This window comes from Amblyomma mixtum, chromosome 3, assembly GCF_055824585.1.
Source record: "Amblyomma mixtum isolate Tamu chromosome 3, ASM5582458v1, whole genome shotgun sequence".
NCBI lineage: Eukaryota > Metazoa > Arthropoda > Arachnida > Ixodida > Ixodidae > Amblyomma > Amblyomma mixtum.
The window spans coordinates 249865396-249891933 of record NC_143014.1 but is presented as its reverse complement, the minus strand read 5'-3'; the positions used below and the strand labels follow the sequence as shown (position 1 = coordinate 249891933).

Here is a 26538-nt window from a genome sequence, read left to right as displayed (position 1 = left end):
AGGGTCAACCCTTTACACTTCGACGTCCACTATCCAGTGTAACCTCGGCGGAGAGGGCAGGGAGCGAGCTGTGTAGAAAGCGCGAGAGTGAAGCCAATAACCGAGGGGAACGGAAGTAAGCCTGGGGAAAGGAGGCTACAGCAGCACAAGCGCATTGAGGACGGAGGATGTTGTCCTCGTGGAAGCAGAGGCAAGCATTGAGCGAGGAGTCGAAAGAATGTATGCGCGCCGTTGCAGAGCAGCTGCCTTTGTGGATGCTGCCGAGCTGAGCGCGCGCTCGGCGGCAAGGCAGAACGGGTGAGAAATACTTCGCTTGTGTCCGTGAGTCCCCATCCTGCAAGTGCGACTTCCTGTCGCCCTATAAATGCAAAACATTTTAGACGCCTTTCAGAGATGCTGGCGAGATGCAACAGGTTAGCGTAGAGATACAGTGCATACAGAGACGAAGAGGTGCGATTTACTGCGTGTGTAGCCTTCGCCGTCTCTGTGTGCATCATATTTTCGCGCGAATATATTTCATAGCAGTCTGCAGTCGTCTCAGAAGTGCACATGTACACTTATCTCTCCTCAAATGCTCCCTGTAAATGAAGCGGCTCGTAATGAGCTTTAATTTCCAGTAGCGATGGTGCAGAAAAGCAAGTGTGATCCTTGAGTGATATGGTGAAATACGGACTATTTACACATCCTAGTCTAGCAGACCTTTGCTTCCAATACTTTCAGCGATACCTTCCATTCTGTCCCAAGTGAGAAAGGGATTCCTGTGGTTAAGAAAGTTTCCGCACGGAAGTTGCGCATTCTACATCACTACGCACAGCTATTGGCCTTTATACGCTCTCACATGTCATGGGTATTTCTCCAACCAAGTCTTATGACTATTGTCCGTTAGCCATTCCTTGCTATTGCGGTCACCGCACGCATGGTACTCCAGTGTGTGAACATGAAAATGCTGTTGCTAACAAATGCACGTTATTTTTCATATTTGATATTTAACTCAACATTCGAACCTGTTTGGTTGGAAATCATAGTATTGACATACGCCTACTTCCTCGACCGGTTAATTCACCTGATGATCCGCCATAATAATTTTTTCTTGTATATTATAAGCACATGAGGCTTTAAGTTCGTTTTTGACCGCATTCAGTTCAAAGCGTTCAAATACCTAACCCTAACCTTGCATCGCGCCTTGAGGCGGAGACAGAGCCGACTCCATGTTCAACTTTACGTGGTTGGAATCTCACGCGGCTACCTGACCAGGCCAGAAGCGGCTATCTTCACTAGCGCAGTGAGCGCATCCGGGAGACTTACCGATAAAAGGAAAGCTGGAACGCTATCTGGATGAAGCTGTCCGGGCTCATCCGGCACGACTTTATAAAGTCCTTGCCGTACTCTTCAAACCGGTGGTCGATGACGTCCACGTCACGTGCCAGCCTTGGTGAAAGAGAAAAAAATCCAAATGAAAAAAAACTGTATGATGTAATAACGCTATACAAGTTTATCGTGGAAATGTCATACAGTCATGGTTGGTTGGTTGGTTGGTTTATGGGGTTTAACGTCCCAAAGCGACTCAAGCTATGAGGGACGCCGTAGTGAAGGGCTCCGAAAATTTCGACCACCTGGGTTTCTTTAACGTGCACTGACATCGCACAGCACACGGGCCTCTAGAATTTCACCTCCATCGAAATTCGACCGCCGCGGCGGGATCGAAACCGCGTCTTTCGGGTCAGCAGCCGAGTGCCGTACCCACTGAGCCACCGCGGCGGCAACATCGTACTGTTACTATTCAAGTATTATTCAGATGTCATATATTGTTGCAAAACCATCTATTTGCCATACAAATGTAATTCGTTATTATTTTCGACATTTGTATGACAAAGCCTGCATGAAGTTATTACACCATACAGCCTTTTTCGATAGGAAAAGGGTGAGTATGCATGTAAAGTAACGCTGTTAACTGGGGCTCCGCAGTTAGTCCGCATGGAAGTACGGCTAAAGACTAACGGTGTAAGCGCCCTCCGTAGTCCATGGCGTTACTACTGTAGGTCAGCACCTCCTTCTCAATGTATGTAGGAATAACAGTTGTCCCATCTTCACTAAGATTCCCAGTTGAAACATTAATTTTGAAGAGGCGCGCCTCGTGCTCTGCTAAAATGCGCGAATCAAAGCGGCGGCCCAGTCGTGCTCATGCAGTCGCGAAGGCGAAATTCCGCTTAAGCCCTCGTTACGTCTGAGCACCTTGGATGATAGCCGAGACATTTTTTATCCGAAGCATGCTGGCAAACCTCCTAGGTTTCGTACAATTGTACACATCAGAAAGAGGTAAGAAGAGTGATCCTCTTTTGGCAATGTTCTGGTAGACATACGCTTATGAATTTACAATTTGGGTGCCCTTTGACTGCTTTCTTGCTCCGTACTAAGTTTAATTACACTGCTTTGAGTATTTAACTACCCCTATTTGAAAACGCAAGAAACCGAAATTTCTAGCCCATGCAGTTATAAGGGAACAAGCAGGCTGCCGGAAAACAAGTGTAAAGACTGCGTCACCCTTGTGTAGAGCGCTCCAGCAGTGGGCTCCACGCAATAAAAACTAAAATTAGAACGCAGCCCACGGCTTCTGTGCAAAGTGGACGTGATCACCTTGCTTGCAGGTCTATGGGGCTCTACTTGTGCGTAAGCGTTCCCTCTAAATAGTATTAATTTAGTAACTGTGACGAGGTGTTGGTTTTTATGCGCGGAAGTGCGCTGATCGAGCACTCTACACAAGGGTGGTGCGGACTGTGTATTTTGTTCTAATAAACGTATCATTATACTACATTCACTCGCTATACCGTAATACGACTCCATACCTACGTAGAGGCTCACGTCTTTGTAAGTTAAGAGCTATGCAGCAAAAACCATTAAGAATTAATTATTGCAGCCCGCTTTTCGTGGCCGCGGAGGTGAGAAGGATGAAGGCATGAAAGAAGTCTGACGATGAAGGCAGCAGGCCTTTGCTCCTACCGGAAGGCGCGTTCCACTAAGTCTTGATGTAACCGAATGGCTCGTCCTAAGCTTACCGATCTGGAGTGGGTAGCAGCAAATTAAAGGCCCGCATTATAATACCACAGACGCTTACGGTAAGAGAGGTAGTTCCCTCGTTGTCCCACTCTCGCAGGTGCCCTGCGGCAAGTTGCTGCCGCAGGGCACCAACTTACTTCACGCAACTTTCTTCGTTGCCTACACAGAGTATTTCTTTCACGTTGTTGAGGAGCGTAGTTTTGTGTATGCAGTAAACTACTTCGTTCAAGGATTACCTCACACGAGTCCCCTCAGCCAATATGCCTCGCACACTTGGGCGTTCACCACAAGGACCTTCTCGGAACTTTCCATCTAATTTCGGTCGCCTGGGATTCTTTAACAAATGTACAGCTCTCCATGCATGTGTATTGCTGTATCCACGGAACTACCGTGCTACTAAGAAATAGAGACTAAACCTTTTGTTCGACGCCATAACACCGCACAGCCGCACGCCAGAATAGCATCGTCTACACAGCGGACAATGCCTTGAGAACTGCAAGCGCACATGCAGAGTACTGTTAGACAACGCCCTCGTAAACTGGCAGCTCAAGTATGACTGACGCCTCCATCCTGGTCTTAGCCGAAGCGATGTCGTCCAGGTTCTCTTTGGTCAGCTCGAATTCCAGTTTCTTGGGCTGGTCGTCGGGGCAAGTGGGCGGATCAAGCCGGTGCCGGGCCGTCTTCTTCCTGCGTTTTGGAGTTAAAGTTTGCCGTCAAGCTAACTGACCGTGCTCAAACTGCCTGGGCCCTCGAGTATTTACTCCTAGCCCAAGTTTGAATCCGAATACGGGGGAAGTTTTAGAATTCCAGCAAGGAAGCGGCTTAGCTTGGACAGCCACACTGAGACGACCGGACAAGCATTGTTTCTAACGTGACTGAAAATTCAGCGCATATGGATCTGTGCTAAAAAATAAAAATCAACGCGCAGTTGTTAACCTAAAATTATGCAGATGAACAGAACTGGAAAATCTTTCATAGCCAACAAATCACTCGACAACACATGCGCACTAAATGTATTTAAGGAAGACAGGAAGGGCTCTGAAGTGCTCAGTGCTCTGAACTGACTCTCAGGTGACCATTGCGATACGTCGCTGTCGCGTTCTCTTGCTCTCGCACGCGCGTCACAGAGGAGCGCATTTAAAAAGACCTTTCGGAACCAGTCGTCGCGACTACAGCATGCTAATAAAACTAACCGCGAACACACCGAAACTATAGATCAATAAGTATGCTATGCTGTTTTCGGCGCCAAGTGCGCACTGGAAGTGATCCCCCTTGTATTAAGCATTCATCTCTGATTTTATATGTCCCAAAGTGTTGTTTTTTTCAGGTTACAGAAGCTGTTGTTCGTGAAGTTGCAAACTAAATTTAATCTGTTCGCATCCAATGGTTCATATGTAAACACATGTGATTACTATATTGTCGCGGCACTTCGTTGCACTCTGTCGTTATTTGTTTTTCAGTGTATAAATGCATTCACTGTAGGACTTCTCACCAGATTTTTCATCCGCATGGGGGGGGGGGGGGGGTGATGATCACACGTACAATACAGGTGCAGGCTTACCAGGAAAGCAATAAGAACACCCATGTCTCTGTAATCACGCGTACTGCAGAGTGACGATTAAAAAAACTTGGAGACGGTTAAACTCCGCCTTAAGAGTGCAACGCAATAGCGTTATACCGGCGCAGCAATGAATCGGATTTGCCCTGAAGTTATCGCATGCTTTTCGAATAGCTGGCACGAAAATATGGCTTGCCTGAAGCTTTCTCCTAAGACTGGCTCAAAAAATTGGAGGGGACACTTAGGCTCCGCCTTAAGGCCATGACGCGATAGCATTATTGAGCTAATGCTCTGCGGAAATGGTAATTCTCGACTTCACACTCATAGATCCCTGATAGTCCCCATGCCACCCCTGGCACAGTGGTGAAGCGGTTAAGCGATGCGCCATTGCCATGCGATGGCAGGTGCTGCCAGCGGAGCTTGTGCGATCTAGGTTGCTCTTCCCGAGGAACCTAGCTCTCGAGAACAATCATTACCTTAACTGCCACTGCCACGGTGGTGGTCAGTTTCTCACAATCCGGTGGGCAGATTGTGATGACGCCACAAGGTCACGTAACCCAGGTGGCCCACCTAGGTTGTTTCTTTAAGGATTTTTCGCCCACAACGGTGACGACGACGACCCCGGATTTTCTGCAGAACGGGAGCCTTAACGCTGCCCCGTTAAAATATGTCCCGGCCCACTTCTCTGCCGCAGAACATGCTGTATTGACTCTATGACCATAATGTTTTACGCATAGGCAAATTACCTGTTTTGCGGATGACGAGAGCTTGAGATATAGCGCCACATCTCGGTAGATGAGAGTGGCGTGAGCTATGCATGAACCACGATCTCCGAGGTTGGGCATCAAGGCACGGTTTGTTGAACCTGCCTCAGCTCTGCCGCGTCGTCCAATCCCGGTGCTGAACCCTTCATCTAAGCCGTGCACCCTACATGCCGATCGTAGTATGCCGGTCTAAAACTCAGGCGGAGCTTCAGGCAGGCCTCAGAGCACAGTAAAGTTCAAAAAACCGTGCTTTCATGCCCAACCTTGGAGGCCGTGGATAATGCATAGCCCTCGCCCCTCTCATCTACTGATAAGTGGCGCTACCTTAACCCCTGTCGTCATCAACAAAACAGGCAATTTTTTTATGCGTATAGCATGACAATCAAAGAGTAGATGCACTCACTTCTTATTGCGTACCCCTGGAGAAGATCAGCGGCGCATCTGTCGACAGCTACAGAGACGTATAACTCTATAAGTTAGAGCCCCGTGCCGCAGAGGCGCCGCTGCCTCTTTGTTATTTCACATGATCATTCGTTTCGCACGAATGTCGCGCAAGCAGCGCATATTTGTTAAAATATTCAATTCTTATCCCATTCGGTTCCATTCGAATCGGCTTTTAACAGCGCTATTGGTATTCGATTCGGTTTTGAAAAACCACAGTTCGCATACGACACTTTATTTCCAATTCTTTTTAATAAAGTCCCAACGTACTGGAACAGAACCCGTAATGATTATGAAGGAGGGAATACTCGCCTTAAACAGGCGGTTTTATTTGGGTGCATCCAATAGCAATCGAGCAAGCGAATAAAAGTGGAGATCTTGTTCATCGTGTCTGTGCAGGGGTAAAAGTTACAAACGTGATTCCTGCGAATTAAGGTATCGCTGTTCCCGACGGCCAAGCCAGAAAGGCCTCGTGCTCACAGTCACGCACTTCCGACCAACGTCAGAGTTGGCGGTGCTCCGACGCTTCGGAAGAAGCACGTTTGACTAAGACAGTTTCATGCCAGCCTCTCAACTGTTGCAAACACGAGAAAGGCTCGGCACTGTCGCTATCAGTGTGTTCATGAACCGCTGCGATGCGCGGCGCGATTCCGCCGCTCCGGTCGTCCGTCACTTGTGCTAATCATTTTTACTCGCCAACGTACGTATGGCCACGTGTAGCGGGCACTTCATGCATGGCAGCAGTTACACCCGGTTTTTCACGCATGTATTGAAGTTTTTTTTTTTCCCCACTCTCTGGTCTCAATGCTTGCGTTGGACTGCAGATTCGAAGTGGGTCGAGGCTCACATGTAGGTGTAGCAGTAGTCCATGAGGGGAACCACCACCGTGCCGTCAACGGGCGCATGCTCCATGACGAGGCCCACCTCGCCATCGGTGCCCACGATGATCTGCGCAAATCGACAAGGCCGCGTGAATCCTTGTTGGCTGAAAGCATACGCTCGCCATCTCTTCTGGTAGCGCGTTCGCAGCCAGCAACTAGGAAGCTCGCATGTATGCCAAGCAGCATAGGTAATTAGCCCATTATTTGTAAATGGATGGTATCACTCTGGTCCTTTGTAGCACCGGCCTTTGCAAATACGTATTCCCGCCGCCAACGTATGCTCATCGGAAGAAAAAACGATCAAGCCTTCACGTGTGCGAGATGAGTGTCAGCGACAGGTGAAGAGGCTGCCCCAAGGTCAATTGAAATAGGTCGCGAAGCCGGAGCTCGAATGCGGTCCAGAACCAAGTGCTAGCGACATCAAATTAGTGGAACTAAAGCGCCAAAATGAAATGAGTGTACAGACACGACTAGAAGAGGAAAATAATTAGGACATATTTTGTGTTTCAAAAGCATTTAAAAACAATTGCAGTGATTCCTTTTTAAAATGTTTTAGTTGTGTGCATTTTGTTAGAAAGTATAGCGCTTGCTTTGTAAAAATTTTTATGACACCGTTCGCTCATAGCAGCGGCAATGGCAGTGGGACGATGCCAAGGTTGACGGTGCTCTGATGTCATACCCTTGTCATATCTTTTGACCATTCTGCTTGCTTTTGTTTGAAACTCGATTCTGCTAGCCCTACTTTTTCCTCGTTGCTTGTTGCTCGAGTTCTTGGTGTGCATCGTTCGTGTACAGTTTCCGCTTTTCCATTTTGCCAGCGCTTCTGTGTAGTTTCGTTCGGTTGGGTGCGGTTCTGTCGCTTTTGCCCCAAAAGGGCATCGTATGTGGCCATGGGGCCCCCGTACGCAAAAAAGAGGTGTGCGGTTGCACGATGTGCGAGCGATAACCTGTCTGGCGGCGTCACATTTCATCGCTTTCCCAAGGACGTGAGGCGAGGACGAAGGAAAAAGGCACAACGAGAACTGACTACCTAAAAATAGCGTTGGTGGTCGGCACTCGTCGTGTCTTTCTTCGTTCTCGTGTCGGGTGTCGCGCTGAAGCGTCGCGGCGTTCAGCAGTTTATTTTTCCCGCCAAGCAACACGTGACGCTGACGTCACGAATATAACGTCACTAAAACACGTGATTTCGACGTCGCGTTTTTGTTTTAATTATGACGTCACTTTTTAGTTGTCCACGCATTTCGAAGATGGCGCTGGCTGCGCACCATAAGCCGCCATGTTTTGAACGTATGGGCTTCTATGCAGCCTACGCTACCATAGTACATCTACCTTGGCTGCCCCAGCGACCATTACCCCGTGGATTGAAGAGTTAGCGCTGGCGCGGGACATTTCAGCCAGGCGAAGATGCGCGTCGGACACTCAATGCCCTGGATATTCAGTATAGCTGAATGAAATTTTCACAGCATGTAGAGAACAATTTTCTGCCCTCCATTCTTGTTTTAGGTTTGCAATGACCCCTTCGGTTGGTTTTGTTCAATTAACATTGGAAATACTATATGCTTATCGGTGAAGACCTTGGTTGATATTGAACAGAATATTATCGTGTCCAACATTTTCGGACAAAAATTTGGAAATTGAAAAATTGTAAGGTACTGTCACGTAGTGGTGATTACAGTCCGGCGAACAGAATAACAGCGAGAATGTCTTCGAAACGGAACTGTTTAATTGGGCTGAATTGCGCCCGCGAAGAACTGAATCACTCGGCGGCGGCGTAGCAACTAGCGTGCTCGGCGGTCGTCGAACAGAATGCCCGCCGCTGTCGGCCGTGCTCTTTTTAAAGCTGATAGCGAACATTCGAGATAAAGTTTGGAAAGTTACTAGAACATTCTGGCCCAAAGTAGAATCGGCTCCGCCTGGATGCGATCAATCCAGATAAATCTAGGCGAGTCTTGCGTCACCAACGAAGCGATAAAGCGGCGTGCCGGCAGCCTTGAAGCATGAACAAATAAACACAGCAAACAAACGCTACAAAGATTCGCGGCAATACTGTTATAGAAATATTGGTTTGGTTTGGTTTATGGGGTTTAACGTCCCAAAGCGACTAAGGCTATGAGAGACGCCGTAGTGGAGGGCTCCGGAAATTTCGACCACCTGGGGTTCTTTAACGTGCACTGACAGTTATAGAAATATTGAAGGTAGTGGTCCATTTTTATGATATTTAGCAAAATATTTCTTTTAAAGTGTTGCCATCGATCGCATCGAACAGTTAAGACTGCCACAAAAAACCAATGGGGAACGCTTTTGACGAAAGCAAAAACGTTAGAAGAAGAAAAACTACAAAACTGCGTCGGGTGATCTTCAGATATACGACTGCAGTGAAATCTTGCATTGTGTGAAAAAATTGCGTTCATGAACGTTTTCCCGTTCAAAAATGCTGTTGCCCAGAATTGTTGGGCAAGAGGATTGCGTGCGTTACGTCATGTGAACCAAAGTGCGCAAATAAGCAATAAAACTGACCTCTTTTATTTGCATTACTAGAGAAAATTTTTCATATCAAACATTTCTGTCATGACAAAGGTGAATAAGTGCTGAAATATGTGCGCACAAGCCATGCAAACAGTGCGAACAGCAATGAAAACGAAATGCGTTTGAAAGTTTTACCGGTTGTTTCGGAAGGGTGACCTTCGAAACATTGCTAGAAGCATGAAATTCAGAAACTAGTTGCAGTTTAAAACACCCTGAAATGTGCTGGTTGTGAATATTGTGTCGCGCGATTATTACCTATCCTATCTTAGCTTCTGAACTTGTTATATTGATTTGTGAAGCGCTGTCGAACTGATCAGTACAGTTGATTAACCTCCAACTATTAGGATACCGTTAGGACACAATGCCGATTCTCAACTTGTTTTTGTAATGACCTCGTTTCACGCGTTAATACATCGGAAATAAAGTAGAAAAATGAGGCCAGCGAAGATAAAACATTTATAGCTCCTGGGTTCAGGCCTGCATCCTGCAAAGAGCACCCGACTCCACATCGCAGTGCTCGCAGCTGGTGGAAAGGTCAAAGCTGCTCCACGTGATAGCATAGCTATGATTTAGCAAGAATGAGGCTGGCGATTTCTTAAGCCAGCGCGACACGTCGGTTCTTATTTGGAAATTCGCCAAAGCAGGCTTCTCCGAAAATCACTGTTGAGCCAACAAAGATGGCTGACTTCGCAATTCGAATGCTTCTTGCGCAGTGCTTTTGGCGACACTGCGCGCCGAACGCGCGCTAAGCCATGTTGGTTGGGTTAACAGATACATGTGGGAAGCTCGTTTCCAGTAGCACTTGTGGATGCATTTTTTCTCAACTACAAATCAGAAATTTGCCTTGTATATGCTTTTTATTTCCGGTGCACTGAGTTTACCAACCAAAACCTACTGAGTAAGTTATTTTGCAAAAGAAAATGCCTTATTTTGACTAAAATATTTACCTTGAACCTTGTAATGCTCGACGTATCGAGTGATCAGACGGTAGAAATCGAAATAGCGTCCATTTGTGCTTGCTAAATATTACCCCACCTTAACAACATAGCCCAAGTCGCTTTTCTCAAAATATTTCTGGAAGCAAAGTAGAAGTATCAGCTGCCAAGGATGCAGTAGGCGGGCTAAAATATAACCTACTGCACCCGAAACACCACCTAAAATTGAAACGATCAGACTGCCACATTAGTATGTGATGGAATGATTTTGAGTATTGGTATTGGTTTATTGTTGCCTGAGTAAGTGTCCATGCTCAGTTTTATGCCTTTAGGCACTGAGAAATTAGCCTGATTTGTTCGTTTTATTTTCACACATAATATCTTTTCCTTGGAAAATTGTTTTTGACATTTAAGCAATGTAGGCGCCAGTATCAAACGAACTACTTTAGTTCAGAACTTCATTTTCATTGCCGGGGCATTATAGGGTTGAATCAGTCATCAAGCAGCATACACTGGCGCTCCGCGTCGTGCGCAGGCTGTTTTCTGAGACAGCACCACCGTCATCTGTCTCCTCTTTGAATCCAATTACAGCTCCCCCCAACTTAGTTTCTGTTGTCTTCGCGACGATATCCTCTTCTGTTAGCATCGTCGCTTTCGCCCCTCCTCAGTTTTCGCACAGTTTGATGCTCTTGGCTTTCTACATCTCGGACCTCTGATCCCCATATTCGATTCTACTATCCCTATCGAGACACTCATGAACTGGCGCTATTGCAACCACGCTTCAAACCGAATGTCTGCATTGACGCGCCTACACGCACGCCTGTTAATGCTTGGCAGCCGATGCTCTTTCCACGCCAACCTTGGTTCGAACGCGGTTTTAACGCGAATTCGCCTCTCGCATTTTCCTACGCGAAAAAGTGAATGCGAGCCTGTCTGAAGCAAGGAGCTAGCCAGGCGGTATCTCAGCAGAAGAAAGGTGCCAGCGATGGCGCGCGCACCTGCATGATCTTGTCGTACCAGCGGTTTCCGGCGGACTGGGCGTTGCCTCCGCCGACGAGCATGTGCAGCGGGCTGCGGACCTCCCACGGCTCCGTCTCGCCCCCCGGCTCGTCCAAGCACAGCACCAGGATGCTGCGCTGCACGGCCTCCAGGCTCCGCGCGTTGCAGCCTGCAAGGGAGGAGAGCGTTCAGGCGGTCACCAAAAAAACCCAGAGCCCAGCACAGCGCCTCATGCTGTCGGCTAACTTGGCGCAGAAACAGGTGCGTTGTCCACTTCCGTGCAGGCATCCCTCGAGGTAGCCTGGCTTGAAGAAATGGTCAGCAGGTCATGAAAGGAAACCCTTTAGGCATCGCAGTGAGAGAGGAGACGTGAATACCTGTAGGCAGCTGGAAACTCGCGACGTCTTCATCTGCTCTAGAACCGGTCCTTCGGTGACGACGGGTGCACTAACTTTAACCTCAGCCCCGCGATCACAGCGCGACGTTTATCACTAACCCTTTGACATCCGAGAGCACGTGACACCACTATAGACTTGAGAAATGAGGGCTAAAGTGAGGAACCAGAACCGGAAGGAGGAAACAGAGTGAGGAAACCCGGCGGGGGGATTCCCGGCATCCACGCGCTCCTCACCGGCGGCGGACAGCCTCTGGTTGGCGACGCACCACGAGTCGCGGTCGTCGCTGGTGAGAATGCCGATGGGCGGGCCCACCGAGCGCGACTGGTTCATGAGGGCCACCAGCTGCGGGTACAGGTCGCGCTCCTTGTACGGCTTGCGGCTGTGCTGATTGTACACGTTCATCTGGAACAGCTGCATCAACGACGCCATACTGGCGGTCAGCAGCTCACTCAAGTCCAGCTTTCTTGGACAAAAATTTTGAATTTCGAAAATTTAAAGTATGGTTATATAAATATTCAAGATAATGCTCCATTCCTGTGATATGTAGCGAAATCTTCGTTTTAAAGTGTTTCCATTACTCGCATCGAACAGCTAAAACTGCCATAGAAAACCAATGGGGTACGCTTTTCACAATAACAAATCCGCTACTAGAAAAAAAAAATCGACACTGCCGTCGGTTGAACTTCCATATGGCTTGGAACCCAACATGGCTGGGAACCCAACAGAAGTGTAATATCGAGGACAAAAATTTCAAGGACGGGTGAACTGAAACTCACGCTGACGTCTCTGTTATTACCAAGTGGCTCGTAACCGCACTTGTGGAGGTGTAAGTTGGACTCGCATGCTTTGAAATGTGACAGTGCGATGAAGTGATCTTTGCTGGATAAGTGACCTATGCGTTATATATCACTTTTCGTGCGTCCTGGAGTCTTGTCTCTGAGAGCGCGTTGAAACATCGTCTGCTTAGTGTCCAAAAATGTTGAATGTTATATGGGCTTGTAGAGAGCCCTTGGTTCTGTTTTTAGTGCAGTCGTCACACTCTCTGGCTTTGTGCACACTACGCCCTGCAAGCGACCGGGCACGCTAGTGGCGCTGCGCCCATCTCCCTCCCTTCGCCGTACGTTGACTGCCTGACTACTTGCGTGGTTGTTGTGCATGACGACGATGTGGCGCGGCGGGTCGGCTTCGTCAGCGTACGAGACGATCTCGTCACGCTCGGGCTTCGGCACGCGATGCAGGGAGAAGATCTTGAAGTACATGGTCATGTCCAGCGGAATGTGCCGCGCCATGTCGGGAGGCAGCGCCTGCCTGCGTTCGAGGACACGGGCGCAGCTGTGGCGAGCCTGTGACCAGGAGAGACGCCGCGGAGCAGCCCGGCATCTTCAGCGCCCCCTCAAAGCGGGGATTTATATCGGGCGGCAAAAACTGTCGCATAATTGAGTGTTCAGACGGTCCCGAAATCTCAGGACGCATATTTGAGCCTTAATAACATAGATCCAATGTGACGACACCATCGTTTTCGACTTACGCTTACTTGATACACTATGCGCATAGTAAAAGCTGAAGTTGTGCAATCTTGATGACACGTACTACTTTGTTCACAAGCCTATCAAACATTTTGCTCTCTTTTGTACTCAGAGTATGTCACTGACATGTCCTGTTCTGAACTTGGCGCTACGCAATCAATTTTTTAGAGGCCAAATTTAGGAGCTACTAAAGTTTTTTGAGTCCGCGAGTTGAAAAGCATGCTCTTCCACCAATGAACCTGTATGGCCGAATCGAAGCTTGTTCCCTCAGTGCTTTTTTATACGTTAATCTTATTTCTATGCGCCGGACGTGACTAAACAAAAAGAAAAGGAAGAGCAAAGATCTCGCACTTCATTGAGATACCGTGCATTTATTAAAACTATTCCCGAAGCTTGCTTACACAGAGTGCGTTTCTGGCACCTCGCTTTCAGTGCTCGTTTTCACAACTTCGCTAGACATGGGATCCTCCCTTAAAATTGTTAAATTGGATAACAAACACTTGTGCCCCATAGCGTTTACAAGTATTCGGTCTGTGGTTGGATCTCTTATTAGACGACCAAGTAATTTCGCCAGCCCTCGCGCATATAGAGGGTGTTTCACCTAAGACAATTTTTAAAAATAGGCTTTTTGAGTTATAAAAGCGCTTTTTTCGGCATAACATTATCAGTGGTGTAGTACAGCCTCTTTCACACTTAGAAGGAAACTGGAAGCGCGTGACGGCCGCACTCTGCGAAGCGCTGCTGCCGACAGCCGGCGAGAACCGACGGCAAAGGCGCATGCGCAATAAGCCAAGCCGGCTACTTTATCCGCGCATGCGCCTTGTGCCGTCCATTGTATCCGGTTGTCGGAAGCAGCGCTTCACAAAGCGCGGTCTTCACGTGCTTTCAGTTCCCCTCTAAGTGTGAAAGATGCTGCACATCAGAACACAGCCTAGACGTGCTAACTAGCAGGCTAGTCAGCTGACTTTTTAACTATTACTGTTAGGCTCCTTAATTATTGAGAAGCATGTAGCCCATGGTAAGTAATATGCATATGAGATTTTAAATTTTAGAAACGCGGTTACCGTCGGCACTGTGACTTAAGACACTTTGGCAATTCGCGCGAAATACACGCGCTTTCTAGAAGCTTGCAGGCAAAGGAACCTCTTCAGTGCACGTAAATGGTCGAAATGGCCAAAATTTGTTGAGTCACAGTGTCGAGAGTAACCATCTTTTCGAATTTCTAAACACTGATATGGATAATACTTACGCTGGGCTACACGTCTCAATAATTAAGGAGCCTAGCGGTAATAGTTAAAAAGTTATCTGTTCAATATTAGTTAACCGGCCTGCTAGTTAGCACGTCTTAGCTGTATTCTGATGTACTACACCCCTGACAATGTCGAAAAAAGCACTGTTCTTATTTTTAAAAATTGTACAAAGTCTTAGATGAAACACCCTGTGTGCTTACGTGAAACCGGTTCCACACCATGCTTAGCGCAATACCGTATGCCACGTTTAAGAAACACTGAGGGCAACTCCGTCTAATAATTGTTCTCATTCAAAATTTATTCTCTGGCCTTGCAGGGTATATTAACACCCTGTCCGGCTCAAAAAAAAAAACTTTTGTGGGTTCGAAAGTTGAATAAAACATTTTCCGGCCACTCGATTCAAATTCGTGATGTCTTCACCAAGAAGGACTGGTTGCCGCCGTTCGGATGTGAATGACGGTGTAGCATAGCCTCTGGGATCCGCTAAAAAAAAATCGGTGTCGGCGCATGTAGTTTACTTGAGAAATCTGCCGGCGATGGCGACACCTGGATGCGTATATTTCGGTGAGAGTGGTTTCTTTGACGCTAGAATTCCGTAGTCTATTCATACAGGTCGACTTCAGTCTGTCCTCAGTGTCCCTTTAAGCAAATGTAGGTCAACCCAACTTTTTTAATCTTTACAACAGCAACCTGCACGCATGTGACAGGTTCCTTTTTTTGCGTACCTGTCGACCACGTCCTTGAACTCCAGCACGGCTGCTGTTAACTTGGCAGCGAATCTGGTCAGGTCATGGAAAAAGCAGAGGCCGAAGGGGCTCATGAAAAGGCTTTATTTTTCAACCATGCAAAGGAATCTGGGACATCGACAGTTTGCGCTATTTTTCGGTAGCTTGCTCAGGACAGCGTTGCTTTTCAACTAGTGGCCTTTGTTGAAATTGTTTTCTTCGAAACACATAATTTCACTTGCTCGTTACCAACAAAATGATAGAAAGCATATCGCGTTCTATTTTCAGGTGGCATGCTGATAGAAACACTGCTTTCCTTAAGTAATTAAGAACAATTTTATCCCATTCAGTTATGCACAGAAGCACCCTTGCGGATTCTGAAGAGGTGATTTTGTTGAGGTGCTTTCAAAGGCTGTCTTGTAAAGTGTACGCAGCATCCCGAGCGGAGGTCGCAGGAATTGCTTTAAATCCTTCTACCTGAATCTACCGCGAAATTATTCGAAAGTGTTCTAAAATTGGCACGCACTAGTGTGTATTTAGAAGAAGGCGCGCAACTACAACCATTACGGGAGGCGTTTATATATAAACAAGAATATTTCCCGATCATTTGCGACCCAGAAAAAGCCTCTCAAGGAACTCGGACATTCGGTAGATTACGCCACCTAGCTGAACCTGCTAAAGACGCAGGAAAGGGGCTAGTTGGTTGTTCATTGTGTAGGGAACCGCGCTGGACTGGTTTGTACGAGGCTAAACACATACGAAGTAATGATTAGGGAGAGGAAGTGCCTACTCACAATTGATTTCACTGCTAGGAAAAGGAATCAGCTGTATACTGGAGCATCGATCTGATAGCGAGATATAAGGTTACAAGTACAAAAAACTCAACAATCAAAAGAACAAATGTGTGCCTTTCTCCTGGAATCAGCGCGATGTCCCCTGCCATCAAAATTCACTATCCAAAGGATGAACGGATTCACTGCTGACACAATTTTTGTTTCCGGTATTTTTAAGCTCGTACGCTTCATTACGTTCCCTTCCAGTTTTCGCCTTCGCATAAGCTAGGATGATGGCACCACCATCCGAGCTCATGCAAAGACCAAAACATAAATGATGGTTCCTGTTTGTATTGATTTGCCTATAGAATAACAGCTAATAACACTCCATGCTTAAGTTACGTTAGGTGGAAAAGGAGGGCAGTTGAAAAGAGCTTAAGTTTATCTCGATTTGAAGACAGCCCCAGCTATACAGAAAGAGAAACTAGGAGGCTGGAGTGTCCAGAGAACAGTGCAAGGGGAAGAGAAACAATGAATAAGAAAAGTGGCGAGTACGAGCCTACATTTTGTCGTTTCAGACAGGCGAGGAGCTTCGACGTAGTACACAAAACAACAACTACTGTACTCTGCAGTTTGGTTTCACCGCGCTACACGCGACAACAAGAGGCTGCACGCCTCTCAATAATTAAGCAGCCTAACGGTAGTAGTTAAAAATTTAACTATTCACTATTAGCTAACCAGCCTGCTAGTTAGCACGTATTAGCTGTAGTCTGATGAACTACACCGCTGGCAATGTTATGCCGAAAAAAAGCGCGTTTCTAACTCAAAAAGACCATTTTTGAAAATTGCGGACACTCTTAGGCGAAACTCCGTGTATACAAGGCTCCGCCGCGGTGGCTTAGTGGTTACGGCACTCGGCTGCTGACCCGAAAGACGCGGGTTCGATCCCGGCCGCGACGGCCGAATTTCGATGAAGGCGAAAATTCTAGAGGCCCGTGTACTGTGCGATGTCATTTCTCGTTAAAGAACCGCAAGTGGTCGACATTTCCGGAGCCCTTCACTACAGCGTCCCTCATAGCCTGATTCGCTTTGCGACGTTAAGCCCCAATAAACCAAACCAACTGCGTATATACAGGCGCCTAATCGCCTCGTACATGGCACGAACAAGAGTACAAACACTGGCCTAAAAATATTGTTTACCGCAAAATAGCATAAGGCAGAAAGCCAGCTTTGCGTCGTTGTATCCAGCAGTAGAACGCAGCGAAAGCCAGTAGCGTCCTACTTTGAGTTATCCTGACAATCTTGTTCGAAGCCCATATAGCCTATATTTGATCAAGAGCGCTTTGGATGCCATAGATTTTCTTAAGTGGCAAGCCAAGCCCCATTCAGAGTTTGTTGTGCATTATACCATCCTTCAGCAACCGCGTCTTCTCTAAATACAACCAGCACATGCAAAGCTCTGCTCGAATACATCTGTTCTACGTGTTTTATATCTTTAGGCAAGTGAACTAATTAGGCAAACCAGGGATAGATTGGAACTGCAGCTCACGCCTGTGCCTTCCGCCATATAGGTCAAGCTAAGTTCGCGGTTGTTTCTCCTGTCCCTTAGTTATGGCATCCCTCACTAAATTCTTTTCACATGGCTGAAGTCGCGAGCCTTTCTCTCTCAGTAGCAGTGCAGCCCCTTTAAAATGGTAATGGCACATATAACGACGCCGCAGCACTGTTCAAGCGTAACTGAGCATCGCTGCAGTGCTTATTTCCGCCTGGTAGCGCTATCCTAAGCACAAAAAACTCTGTTGGCGGAAAATAAGAAATAAACGCATGGCTGTCGGACCGCGCGAGAGGCGGACCAGTAGAGGTAGTGGCGCGGGGGTTTGGCCTCGCCGGGAACCCGCCCGTGGCCCCGCCCACCCGCACAGCATGCAGCATAGTACGACAGCAGGGAGCGGCGCACTGACATGAGGCAATCCTCTTCGGAGTTGAAGGTCTGCCGGGGAAACAGGGCCGCCGGGCTGGAGTGCACCGGCAACGGAGTCCGCACATCCAGGTACGCCGAGTGCAGCCACCACTCGTCCAGCTGCGCAGTCCACACAGACCACGAGAACAGGCGCGCTATACGCGTTACCCGCGGACGCCTCTCCTCGCAGAGGCATGGCAGCTAAAGACTGTCGTCTGCGCAACGGATGTCTTCGCATCTCATTTGGTGTTACAGTTGGGCGTCCGTCCAGCGTTAGCGACACTGTGGTTAACGGCCCGTGTTTAAAGCGAAAGCTCTATACTAGCCTAGCGGCGCCGATTTCACGGTGTCTGCACTAATGAACTTGAACAGGAGGAGCGGAGCTGCGTAAATAACCACGTGACGTACCACGTGACTTGCAGCAGCTGCAGCCGCGCGTTCCGCCGTCGCCGCGGCCGCTCGCGGACCTCTGCACGCTGCCTCTCCAGTGTCTCGCTATGAACGAAGCAAGTCATCCAGAGCCGACGCCCTCGAGAGTGGGTACTCGCAGACGTCGGGCCGAGTCTGATCATTCAGTCGACATTGCCAGCCGTGCTATGGGTTTAGTAGTCGATAAGCAGCGCAAACGCTGGTAGCCGAAACCGATGAAGAACGGGAGCTTCGAAAGCAAAGGAAAGGCGCATAACTGGCTTCTGGGACAGTGGGCACCTCAGTCGCGCTTTAAGCTACGTGGCGGTAGTGACAGATGTGCGCTGCATGCGATTGCGCTGACAACGTTGTGGCAGACACAGGGCACTGCAGCAATAGGCCGCAGGATGTCTTCACGCTGGTTATGCAAGCGTGAGTTTCGCTTGCATAACCCGGGTTAGTTGAGCTAAGCCGCAGCCATTTTTTATTCATATTCCGCGGGCTTTTTTTAATGCTGGAGAAAAGGACCACGTAGGAGATACTTTGCTAAAGAAAAAAAGTGGACGGGTTAAAGCGAATATTAAAATTTTGCATAATTGTTCTTAGCTTATAAACTCATTGAGCACAATTTAAAAATGCACCAAGACTCGCCACACGAAGGGAAAGAATATGTCTTTGGTCGCAAGCACCCAGCTCCGGTGCGCCGCCTTTTTTAAATCCTTGGCTCGAGTTGCGTGGCTCGAGTTACACCCTGTATAAACGTCCACTCTAAACGGGAGCAGTGCCAGAGGTGCACAGGTGCACCCCGGACGTGGCTTTTCGTTTCACGCACTCTTTCAAGTTGTGTCTTGCGGTCCCTCGTTTCACAAGCGGTTTCCCGTGTCCGCAGCATTAAAGTGGCAGCATGCTCTGGTGCTGACCCGCTGTGCTTGAATATTCTGCAGGAATTGAGCGCCACAAGGAGAGCCGTCCTCTGGGCGACTGGCAGTGTCGGTGATGATGCTAAAGTGTGGCCGTGACTATACTGTTGAGAAGAGCTCAGTTTAAGGCGGGGGAGGGGAGGAAGGGGGGGGACGCGATGATGAAGGAGAGGTGTGATCCGTGACTTTCTTCTTTTTCTGGTTGGTGTAAAACCATAGGCGTGAAGCAAAAGCACAGAATGAGTCACCTACCCTCTCGTTGAAGCTGCACGATGTTAAAGTTCCACGTGCGCGCGGAACGCACAAATGTTCGTGTACAATTAAAAGGTCGATGAACAGGAATATTGGAACAGGAATGGAACTGAAGAAACTGAAACATCAACAAAGACAATGCCCATGGCGTCAGCGTTCCATCTTATTGTCCAGCAAGTCCTCTTTGTCGACTGTTGTGAAAGCATCGTACTGAAGCAGCGCTTTTGGGCTAGTATTCACTTGTCGCTAGTAGCCCTCTTCTGTGTACTCTGTTCGCCTACGGAATTGAACATGGCACGCAAGCGCATTTGTCGTTACCACAGACTATGTCCGTTACTAGTGCCTGAGGAGCCGAGGGGCAGAACCGCTATTGGTGGCACAAAGGATACACTTTTACTATACGTTGTAGAGCAGGTTCACTCTTGAAGGGTCATGCTCTCACTAGTCGCAAGACGCAGCGCCCACGTACCCAGTTGTCCATACGCTTGTACCGGTACGTCAGCATCCGGTGCAGGTACTCGCCCTCTCCTCCTTTTTCTCCAAATTTATCGATGGCCTGTCGAAGAAAAGCAAGTCTCGCTGATTGTACATCCACCTTTTCCCCAGAGCAAATCGTTCGGAACATGCTTGGTGCCACGAAGCCGGCAGTCAAAAGGGCGCAACGTTGCGCACTGCTGGCAGGAACGGGAAGACAAGTTCCTGCTCTCTCTGTTTTTTGTTTCTTTCTGCGTGGCAACTCGGCAAAAAAAAGCCTCATCTCGCGTGGTGGCATGGCAGTGACACAATTCGACCTCAGAAACCCACAAGGAGACTGCGAATGAGAGGAGATGATACCAAAATGACCGCTGAATGCCGTTATCGAAGCGATTCAAACAACGCCGTTTGTGTGAATGTGCGTGCGTGTTCGTGCGTGCGTGTGTTTGTTGTGTGCGTGGGGCGACGGAGGGGGGGGGGGGCGCTTTTTTCTTCTCTTTCTATGAATAAGGTATTGTACAAGACACACATGCAGAATATTTGCCCTTCTCATTAATAGCCTGAATAATAATTCTAGTGTTTTCCATATAATCAACACAAGCCGACGGTCATTGAAACATGTTGAAGCACTCGTGAATTGTAAAGTTTCTTTTGATTTTTAGATTGACACGTGAAGCACAGCGAAGTTGTCAAGTAGAAGACAAACGGGGCCCACACACGATCAGAACCGCACGCAATATACGGGGGAGCGCGTCACTGCCTGCGACCTGCCCTGCAAAATGTTCCGTCTACCAAGCGTCACTGCGATTCCAAGTGTCCGCAAAGTGCGGAGAGCGAAGCTGCCTGTTTGACATTTGTACCGACGAAGGTCCGCACGACTGACGCACCTTTCGGCTGGCCTGCAGCTCTTGGTCGTTGAGGATGGGCAGCAGCGTGCGCCAGAGCCGATCCATGGTCTCCTTTAGGGGCGGCACGGGGAGCTTGGGCAGCTCTTTCTGGCGCGAAAGCATGACGCCCTTGACTGCCACGTGGGCCATGGCGGCGCAGCGCCGGTCCACCGGCGCTGGCTCCTTGCCGCAAGTCGCCGCCGTGGTGGCTCACCGGGCCGCGCCCAGCGCGATCAACACGTCGCCCGTCCACGTGCGCTGCTTGTGCAGAGGCGGCGACCAATCTTCTTCTTCTTCTTCTTCACCTCTTTATAATGGCACATACCCACGTGGGGGGATTGGCCAAGGTATAGTGGTATAAATAAGGAAATTTCCATAGGATTACGACAAAATATCGGAGCCAAGCGTGAATTTTGAAAAATATATTCATGAAAAACGACAGAAGAATATATGCAGTAAAATAACAAAGAACATTTTGGCGAGAATAATAATAATAATAAAAACAAACTCCAAGACTTTTAAAAAAGTTAGCAAATCAACCTACCAGTTGCAATTATGTAATCATGGACATTGCCACAAATTGAGCCCAATGCAAATCCTTTGGCGCTCGCTCCGAACGATAACAACACTGGCAGAGATAACGGGAGCCCTAACCTGGAGAGAGGGACCTCCAGGTAAATCTTTCTCTGAAGTGCGAACTTTGGACAGTAGAGAAGGAAATGATCCACAGATTCAACGTCCCCGCATGAGTCACATAGGTTTGTCGGTGACCACCCACATCTACATAGGCATAAATTTAAACTGGGAATCCTGCACCGCAGTCGCGTCATTGACACCTCACACTGCCTGCTTTTACATGAACGGACGTTCCATTTATACGCTAAGTGCTGATAATCAGTAGTATTTAGTAAGGAATCGCGTAACCTGGCTGATATGTGTTGGAACCGCTGAAACCTGGAGATCGCCAGCAGACTGAAATTCGGGACGGGATGCGTTACTGGCCCGTCAAGAGCTGACCTTGCTAAATAATCAGCCACCTCATTGGAATGAATGCCTGCATGACCAGGAACCCAGACAAAACGGACCTCCTTTGAAGTGGACGGGACAAAAAATCGCAGGAAGCGGCACAAAAAATCTTTTGGGAAGTTTCAAGGGAGACTAAAACTGACAAACAATCAGCCAGGATGATAACGTGAGATACATGATACGGAATTTTGTGCAGGGCCATTCCAAGAGCCAAAAATTCCGCAAAGAATATGGGGATATAACCTGGGATGCGGACAGAATAGCTCCATGCCAAATCCTGCGAAAAGATGCCAACTGCAGCTTTTTGGCAGCTGACGGAGGCATCAGTAGAAAGCACCACATGATGGGGGAATTCCGCTATATTCGTCCTCTGGTGCGGTAGCCACTTCGTCTTCCTCCGCGGCGCCGCACAGAAGACGAAGGATACGCGCCTGCTTTACACCGTGGCGGCTGCTAAGGAATACATGGCCTCCCTGTCGTATATGTGGTTTCGGTTCTTGTTTCGGTTCAGTGGTTTGTCTTGACTTGTGGTTGTAGATGTGTACTTAGTAATTGGCTTATATAAGTGTCATGTGACTAAAGAGTATAAATAGCGGTATCCTCCTCAAATAAAGGGTCTTCTGTCTACCGCACGACCCGGCAGCATTCTACATTTAAAACAGTAAAACTTATTCTGCTGCAAAACATATTCTGTTGTGTTGTTAGAAATTATGGAAGCAGTTTGAAATGCATGGGAATCTAAATGCTGCACTCACTCTAAAAAAATTTCCATGAATACGGAAAAGCTCTTAACCGCTTCTACGAGAAGCCGAATAAAATAGGTTAGCTGGTAATTGTCCTTGTACAGGTCACAAATGAACCTCTTCCTGCCAGCTGGCTCTCAACGCAAGAAAACAAAATGGTATTCGCCCTGGAAGCTCCCGTTGACGGCCTTGTGTCATAACTCGTTTTTACGAAGTAAATTCTTCTTGCGGTCGGATATGAATATAACAAACGCCAAGTGAATGTAACCGGCCATTTCGCGCCGTGTGTATTGATTTGTAACTGTGCTCATCGGTTTCTTAGCAATTCGGCGCTGCAGACAAATTACCGCGTGCGATCAGCTCTGTCTAGCCCCGCACAAAACCTTCCCCGCCTCCAGTGGGGTACGAATTCAGCTTTCCTCCAGATGATTCGTCGACTTGGGCGCGAAAAAAATTAGACGCCTGCACGCTTATGCTAAAGGCAATGCGAGCATGTTACCCGCTAAGCAATGTCGCGCAGCGCAATGCGTACACTTCCCACTGCTCCGCGACATTAGCCTGCCAGGCCAGTGGAGACCACCATCCTTCAACTTTCTCGCTGCGCGTGGACCGCCGCGAGCATGAAATGCTTTTTCGGGCGCAGCGTTTCGCTGCGTGGTTTGACCGTTTGCCAGTGCCAGGCAGTATCGACACGCTGCTGATTTTCACAAGGTGATAATTCTGAGCGGTGGCACATGAAAGTGCGAGTCTACTTTCGCTGAATAGAACACGGCCGTAGTCAAAGTGGTTGTCGTTGCCCTCAAGAAGATAATGGTGCGTACCCACTGCGCGGGATTGGCCAAGACACAGGGGGCGATTGGCAGGCGCTGCGTTGAATACGAATAAATATCTTAATAGTGAAGGACTTGGACATACCTCTGAGCACCCTGTCGGAAACAATAAGCTTACATGATTTGCATTCGAAGTAGTTGAGAGGGCCTTTCGAAATTACCAAATGGTTCTTCAGCAGCCCTTTGTCCACAAAACTCATTCTCCACGACACATCTCTGTCATGCAGCAAAGTGTTACGACAGGAGTGCTTAGGAATCATGAGAGAAAGCAAACCATAATGGGCATTCGCGATGAAATCACCTCCGCGCGCCCGCTACACCGAGGTCGGTATCGGGCTCAGCGACGAGAAAACTGGGCCAGATACTCTGGATGGTCTCAGCCTGAACTTTCCAGCATTATTCCTCCACGACTCGCTTTCTAGGCGTCGCGATACTAAACGTGCGCACGTTGACGAGGCTAACATGCTTGGTTGGTGTACCCGTGTTAGGCAGCAACGAGGGCGCTCGGTGCGTGTGTTGAAGGCTCCCTCAATAAACAACGTCGGCAGGCTAAGCGCCAGCTATGATGTCCTCGGTCTACGAGGTGACAAAACTAGCTGACATGCGACAGGTTGGGCCTAGGTCATCTGCGGCTGTAACGTCGCAGCAGCTGCAACGAAGAAATTGCGGGGCGCCTTGAGCTTCGTTAAAACGAGGCTCAACTATAAAACCATTTAGCGCCAGTCGCCATTTTGCTACCTCGGTGTTGTTTTAATGAGCACTTGTTGTGCACAGAGGAGGTAGGACAGTTTCCCGATCAGCCTCCCGATTAGCCTCCCGATCCCCGGCTTCCTGATCACTGGGCGTAGACGACTGCGCTGCCACGGTTCCCTCTGGCACCGGTGTTGGAGGTCTACACGCGGCGCGGCTCCACTCCTTGGACAGGCCCGGGAGGGGTGCCGACAGTCGGCACGCGGCGGAGCTCCACTCCTTGGGCAGGCCCGGGAGAGGTGTCGACGGTCGGCTGGCTCTCGTGGGAGTCGGCCGGGGTCTCAGGCGGCTTCTGCGGTGGGGCCGGGGTCAGCCTGATGATAATCGGAGCTTTCCGTGCAGGCTCACTGCCGCCGCCCTTGCGTGTGGAGCAGGGGCCCTTCAATGTTCCCTCGAAGTGGGCCAATCGTCCACTCTGAATGAAGGACTTCTCGCAGGCAAGGCATTCGAACGGATGCTCGCCCATGTGCGTGCGCATATGCTTGCTCAGGTGGCCAGCGTGGGCGAAGCGCTTGTGGCACACCGAGCACGAGCGCGGCCGGCAGCTGGTGTGCATGCGCATGTGGTTGTTGAGGTGGCCACTCTGCTTGAACCGCTTCTCGCACAGCCCGCACTGGAATGGTCGCTCACCCGAGTGCAAGCGAGAGTGGTTGGACAGATGGCCACTCTGGGTGAAGCGCTTGGAGCATACGGTGCACTCGTAGGGGCGTTCGCCCGAGTGCAGCCGCATGTGGTTGGCCAGGTGTCCACTCTGCGTGAAGCGCTTGAGGCAATGCTTGCACTGGTACGGGCGGTTGTTTGTGTGCATGCACGAGTGGCTCATCAGGTGGCCGCTCTGCGTGAACTTCTTTTTGCACACATCGCACTCGAACGGCTTCTCTCCAGTGTGCAGGCGGAGGTGGTTGCGTAGGTGGCCTACCTGCTTGAATCTTTTGGAGCACACGCTGCAAGCATACGGCAGCGCCTGGCGAGCATCACTGTCCGATGCGCTGCAACTAGGGGCAGGAGGCGGCGGCAGTGGCGGAAGCTCCTGAGCCGGGGAATCGCGCAGCGAGGCTGCCTGGTCTTGAGACTCCGTCGGCGGACCATCCCCTGCGAAGGGTGCATGCTGCTCCATGTGTGCCTGCAAATGCCCCGGCTGTTTAAACTCTTGGCCGCAGATGAAGCAGTATGGGAGCAAGCGCTGCTTCGCAGAGCCCCTCTTGCGGCGCGTGTTGCCAGCTCGTCTAGCCGAGGTGTCCGTGGGTGGAAGCAGCGGCCCTACGTCCAGGTCACTCGTGCCCGAGGACGCGTCCTGGTGTGGCGACGTGGGTGGAACCACGCACTCGTACTGCACAGGTATCGAGCAGAAGTCCCAAAACTGCTCGGTCTCTGCGCTTACATGGCTCTGCTCGCCGTCGCTGAGTGCGGTCGGGTTGAGCGCCATAGCTGCCTACATCGGGTGGTGCTGCCAGCAGTCGACGCCCTGGCCTGGAACTGGGGCTGCAGTCTTCACAGCAGGCGGCCCTCGGGAAGAGCGTCGATCTGGTGCCAGTGCCTGCAGCTCGAGACTGGCGCGATGGCACGAGGCCGAACGTGCTCTCGGCATGCGGTCGCCTGTGCGAGCTCATCGTCTTCGTCGCCTTGCGCCGCGCGTTTCATTATTATTGCAGGTGTCCACTAATATAGTACGGGATTACGCGGCACTGGATGAAGAACTAGAGAAGGAACAAGAAACAACCCTGACCAGATTACAAACAACACGTACTGAGCCCAAAAATGCTTCAGACTCAGAAGACTCTGAGCCACAATGCGCGTACTGTGGCATAGTGACGGACTTATACCTCATGGTATGGGCCTGCCAAGGTAACACCGAAATAGAACGGTTAAAAGAACCAACCACTGAGCTGTGGGAGGGAATGCTGTCTAGCTCAGACCCGAAAGTTCAGCAGAAGCTGAACGAAAGGGCACGAGAGAGAGTGAAAGTAATTTATTGGAAGGAAAGGTGGTGAGGTCGGCCGGTAGTAAGGTGGCCCTGGCCTGCTACTCCACACTGGGGAAGGGGGAAAGAGAAAGTAAAAGGAGAGGGAGAGTGCGAAGGGGGGCTGATGATGTCATAACAAAATAAATTGCTTGTAGTGGTTTCTGTTAGGGTAGGCTACAAGCACACTGGGTGGCACTCATCTCGCGAGATGACATATAGCACATGGAACCCATTTCTGCAAGCTCCAACGCAGTCCCAGAATAGGAGGACCGACCGCGAAATTTAGTTCCAATTAAAATGCTTTCCTTATCAGCCCCTGAAAGTGCTACAATTACCGCGCCTCTCCCTTCCTCGTGAAATATTTGCATTATCTTACTTCAAGTTATTTATTTACACCCGCCGTGTTGGCTCTGCAGTCATGGCGATGAACAGCGTAGTTTCTTATTTTTTGTAAAGATTAATATTTCATGTTAACCTTTTTTTTCATCATTATTA

General features: G+C 49.1%; 2 protein-coding genes across 2 annotated transcripts in view; both read right to left on the bottom strand.

Annotated features, from left to right (window-relative positions):
- The window catches only part of LOC149354302 (carnitine O-acetyltransferase-like), a 28777-nt gene extending 7896 nt beyond the window's left edge, over positions 1-20881 (bottom strand). Inside the window, exons 1-10 of the mRNA XM_089577481.1 lie at positions 20732-20881; positions 19840-19926; positions 17792-17910; positions 15058-15111; positions 12699-12864; positions 11790-11967; positions 11158-11327; positions 6665-6765; positions 3616-3741; positions 1306-1428 (exon numbers count right to left, since the gene is read on the bottom strand). Coding sequence (XP_089433607.1) covers positions 1306-1428; positions 3616-3741; positions 6665-6765; positions 11158-11327; positions 11790-11967; positions 12699-12864; positions 15058-15111; positions 17792-17910; positions 19840-19926; positions 20732-20881 — 1274 coding nt within the window. The remainder of the gene's footprint in view (positions 1-1305; positions 1429-3615; positions 3742-6664; positions 6766-11157; positions 11328-11789; positions 11968-12698; positions 12865-15057; positions 15112-17791; positions 17911-19839; positions 19927-20731) is intronic.
- Positions 20882-24222: 3341 nt separating this feature from the next.
- On the bottom strand, positions 24223-25506 carry LOC149354301 (uncharacterized). Its single transcript, XM_089575955.1, has one exon. The coding sequence runs from the start codon at positions 25504-25506 to the stop codon at positions 24223-24225; it is 1284 nt and encodes a 427-aa protein (XP_089432081.1).
- Between the last annotated feature and the right edge of the window lie 1032 nt (positions 25507-26538).

Bases quoted from the DNA above. Each gene is read 5' to 3' on its own strand.
- LOC149354301 (XM_089575955.1), bottom strand. From the start codon at position 25,506: ATGGCGCTCAACCCGACCGCACTCAGCGACGGCGAGCAGAGCCATGTA.